Source organism: Choristoneura fumiferana, chromosome 14 (assembly GCF_025370935.1).
Source record: "Choristoneura fumiferana chromosome 14, NRCan_CFum_1, whole genome shotgun sequence".
In the NCBI taxonomy this organism is placed as follows: Eukaryota; Metazoa; Arthropoda; class Insecta; order Lepidoptera; family Tortricidae; genus Choristoneura; species Choristoneura fumiferana.
Window position 1 is genome coordinate 13,858,828 of NC_133485.1, and position 4,198 is coordinate 13,863,025.

Sequence of the window (4,198 nt, forward strand, 5' to 3'; positions counted from 1 at the left end):
TGAAATTTGACACCGGATATGGAATAGCTTAGACTACTTTTTTAGGCGACCTCAGTCAGGCACGGCTCACTCCGCGATTTTATCACAAAACATAAGTTACAGAAATCAATCTACATAAAAAGTGCACTCGAGCAACGCACACATAGACACTGTTCACGGACACGATATCTCGGACCAGTTGGGACCAGTACCACTACCATGAGTTTACAGTGACCGTACTCGATAGCGACGGCGTATATTATTTGTAGGGGTCCTGTACCTACAATTCTCTATACAAATAATTTACGCCGTCGCTATCGAATACGGTCACTGTAAACTCATGGTAGCGGTACAGTGCGAGCGCGAGTGCCATCCGCTTGAGACACGCGTCTGTGAACTTTTTTGTGCAATAATGGAGAATGCGAATTTATTACACAATAAAAAAATAATCGTGCATTTCGCCAAAGTCGAAATCGTCGCAAGATATTTTCTGTGACAAATTTGTAATATAACAATGACAAACATTAAAATATTTTAGTTATTATTAATTTATTTCCCATTCATCCCGTTTCACTCTCAATAATAAATCCAACAACTAGATACGAGTGTCACTACCACGATAGTTTTTTTGTGCATAAGCCATAGTTGACTTTTGCGGAACTTCGATTCCATCGGACTTTTGTTCTGTTTAGGATTTTTTTTATTTATATTTTTACTAGGGTCTCCCATGAGTATTCTTATCTAAGTCAAACTATAATTTCACGAAAGAACGATCAAGTTTTAGATAATTAGATACTAAATAATATGCTATTTAAAAGTAAAATCTGTGTAACAATATCTCTAGTTTCATTTTGTTTGCGATTACATAAAGACCTTTTTTTTCGTGGTGCTAGTGATTCCGAGTAGGAGAAACCAGTTGAATAATTTAAAAAAAAATTGAGCGTCATTCAAAGTGGAAATACCCAGTTAATCAATCATACAAAACGACTGATCGGAAAAAGTTCCGTTGTGACACAATAATAATTGAATGGTTCATTTTCGTGTCACACCGGAAAAAAAGCAATGTATCGGAACTTTTCGGAACTTTTACGGACGAATTTCGGACCAAAACGAAATCTGGTCCTGGCAACACTGGTTTTCTTTCTCGATTGATCGGCCATCGCGTAAGGAAAGGAAGGAAGCGCGCGCGCCCGACGCTGCCGGTGTGTTCAGTTCAGTGTTCTCGTTTGTTTGAGACCTAGTTTGGGTAAGTGTTGTTTCAATTTTTCAATTCAACATTAAGTATATGACTAATTTCCGTAAGTATTGTGGGATTTGAAACTGGCCATTATTTATATTTTCGTTGGTAACTGGACCAAGTCAGAATAATAATAATTGTGCTCGACACGATAGAGGCCACTTAATAAATGAAGAAAGAATACACTATGTCAACGATAGTTACATTACAGTAGGTATTTGATCATAGTATTTTGGCGGTGAACAACTTGTCCGTTACCTACCTACTGGATATACAGTTTCTTGTTAGTTCCTAACTGACAAACAAATCCCTGAAATAACAAAAAAACGCTCACACTACAAACGCCCAAGCTAGGTGCCCGCCAGTCTGCTGCGCCGTATGCTTAACCATCTCTTTCGACCAACAGATTCCCTTCAATTCCGAGACCTGCCAGCTTCGATCTCGTTCATCAAAGCCTGCCAGCCAATTCGTAACATCAAATACCTATGGCAGACCAATATACAGTTGATTTACTCTCAAAATGGGGCTGCACTGATTTGATTGATACATTTCGAGGTAAGTATCAGTGTGATTGTATTGATTGTGAGAAGTTTTGATACCTACCTACTTAAGAACCAGTGGCGGAATTGGAATGTGTCATTTTTTACATAAATGTACTTGCTCCGAGTACTAATCGTTGATCGGAGACTTACTGCATTATTTTAAGTAGCATGATTGGCATGGTATTAACTAACTACCTAAATTAACTGGTGTGTTTGCATTTTATGTACTCTGGTTTGTTATTACTTATTCAAGATGCTAGGATTGACGCTGTTGCTTTGGGGCTACTGAAAGAAAACGACATATCATCAATCCCATTAATCGGAGATAGAGTAAAGTTCCAAGCTAATTTGTCTATGTGGAAGGCTGACAATCAATCAGTGATAGTTGGGGTTGGTGGTTTTCCCTTATTTCAAAATAATAAATAACAGGTGTCCACATAATAGGAAGTGATGTTAAAAACTTATTTTTATCTTATGGATAAACATTGGTATCAACAATCGAATTTCATGGCACTTGGTACGGTAGCAAAATAAAAATACATTTAAATATTTGAATAATGTTTAATTTATTGTTTTGTTTTTACACTCAATCATACTGCGGTAAACTGTACATAGATATACTAAAAAAGGGTATAAATTCTAAATATGTCATAAAACCTTATACTCATTTCGGATTCAAAAAACAATAAATCTAATAACAAAGTGTAAAAAAAACTGCATGCAATATTTTCAATACTTGATTTACCTTCCATTAGTCAGTCAGTGACCTCAGTCAGTGTGGAAAGGACTTTTAGGGGCTGTTTCACCATCCATTGATTAGTGTTAACTGACGGTTAAATGTGATGCCGTCTCTATTTGTCTTGTTCGAATAGACGGAGACGGCATCACATTTAACCGTCAGTTAACACTAATCAATGGATGGTGAAACAGCCCCTTAGTCATTTAAAATTTACAAAAATGCAGATGTCAAAGATTGACAGCAAAATCCATGGAAAAAGTTTTTGTAATCTATTCTAACCCTTGAAACAATTTTAGAGTCCTTTTTTATTTATACAAAATAAAGGTTAAAAATACTAAGTGTATTTGTTTTTCTGCCGACCATACATTGCCATGAAAGTTAAACATTGATACTGATGTTTATGACATGAATCTATGTGCCTGATTGTGGTCTCTATTATTTATTTTCAAGAATAGAATACAATACCAATGGTGGAAAAGAGCTTGAAGCAACATTTCTTGAATTATACAAGTGTTACCTACTCTCCTTTTTTGAGGATGATGACCTGTTGGAGACGCACTGGTGTTCCAGACCTTCGGAAGGCCTCTTGGACGTTCTATACCTTCCATACTTAACTTTCTTTAAAACAGCTAAACCAGGTTAGTGACTCCTTTTTTTACAAGCTTTTCTTTAACTTGCCCTGTTTATTTATTTATTATTTTGGGTCTTTCATAAGTGCCTCAAAAGTTACATATAGTTTTGTTGTTACATAATTTTGTGTAAACTAGTGATTGGGATATAGCGAAAGGTGATTATGATCACAACTGGGACTTTGTTTTTTTTTTTAAATTATGATGTATTTTTCTTTTATCGCATAGAACACATCAAAATAGACAAAAATTAATTCATTAAATAACTGAAAACCTGGATTGCAAGGAACTGAGGAGTATGAAGTTGTGACTTTCGACGTGCAAGCAGAAGATCAACCTGAGCCTGACCGAGATAAAGTTAGTAAAATTTTCTAAGACCCATTTGTGCCAACACTTATGGGGAGAGGTAACTTCAATAGGTTGACAATAGTCCTGCTTAATATTTTAATAAATATTTTTATCATTCTTGATGCATTAATTTGTCTATTTTCTATTTTGGATCGGGGTATACCAAAGGGGGTCCCAATACGGAACTTAAAAATTTCCGATACTGAGATAGAATTCGAGGTTATTAAATTTTGATGTTTTACTTTTTTTTAGATAAAATCTATATTACAAAAAACTCACAGAGGACGGGCTTTACTCATAAGCGAAGGAGCTACTAAGGGCCTCTTGGATTCAAACCAGATAAAGGAATTGGCCCATTTAATGTTAGATTCAGTGCTAGACATAGATCCGGACACCCAGCTGAAGTGGAGTGATTTCCAGTCATGGGCACGAGACGAGGGATTGCGGAACTTTTTAAAAAGGAATCGCCAGTCGTCTACTATGCCGCATATATTGCTGTAAGCTATTATTTTTCTTCCTTTTATACCAATTTGCACTAAGTAGTTAAATAAAATGGTAGAGTAGTGGCCGTCCATATATTAGTCATCTAAAGAATCCCTTTCCCTCGTAAAAACTAACATCATTTCCATTTACTTTATTGTTTATCACAAATTAATCAACATTTTGTCCTTACTTTTTACCTCAAAACGCTAAAATTAAGTCTAAATAGAAAAATCAAGATATG

General features: G+C 35.6%; 1 protein-coding gene across 2 annotated transcripts; it reads left to right on the plus strand.

The window, feature by feature from the left end:
• Positions 1 to 973: 973 nt before the first annotated feature.
• On the plus strand, positions 974 to 3,483 carry LOC141435237 (uncharacterized). 2 transcript variants are annotated; one of them, XM_074097888.1, is made up of 5 exons: positions 974 to 1,225; positions 1,623 to 1,771; positions 2,012 to 2,148; positions 3,033 to 3,135; positions 3,355 to 3,483. In XM_074097888.1, the coding sequence occupies exons 2-5, from the start codon at positions 1,702 to 1,704 to the stop codon at positions 3,378 to 3,380; spliced, it is 336 nt and encodes a 111-aa protein (XP_073953989.1). In that variant the 5' UTR covers positions 974 to 1,225; positions 1,623 to 1,701; the 3' UTR covers positions 3,381 to 3,483. The 2 variants fall into 2 exon arrangements, with proteins under 2 accessions (XP_073953989.1, XP_073953991.1); XM_074097890.1 differs by lacking the exon at positions 2,012 to 2,148 and having other exon boundaries at positions 991 to 1,225; positions 2,953 to 3,135.
• Positions 3,484 to 4,198: the final 715 nt, after the last annotated feature.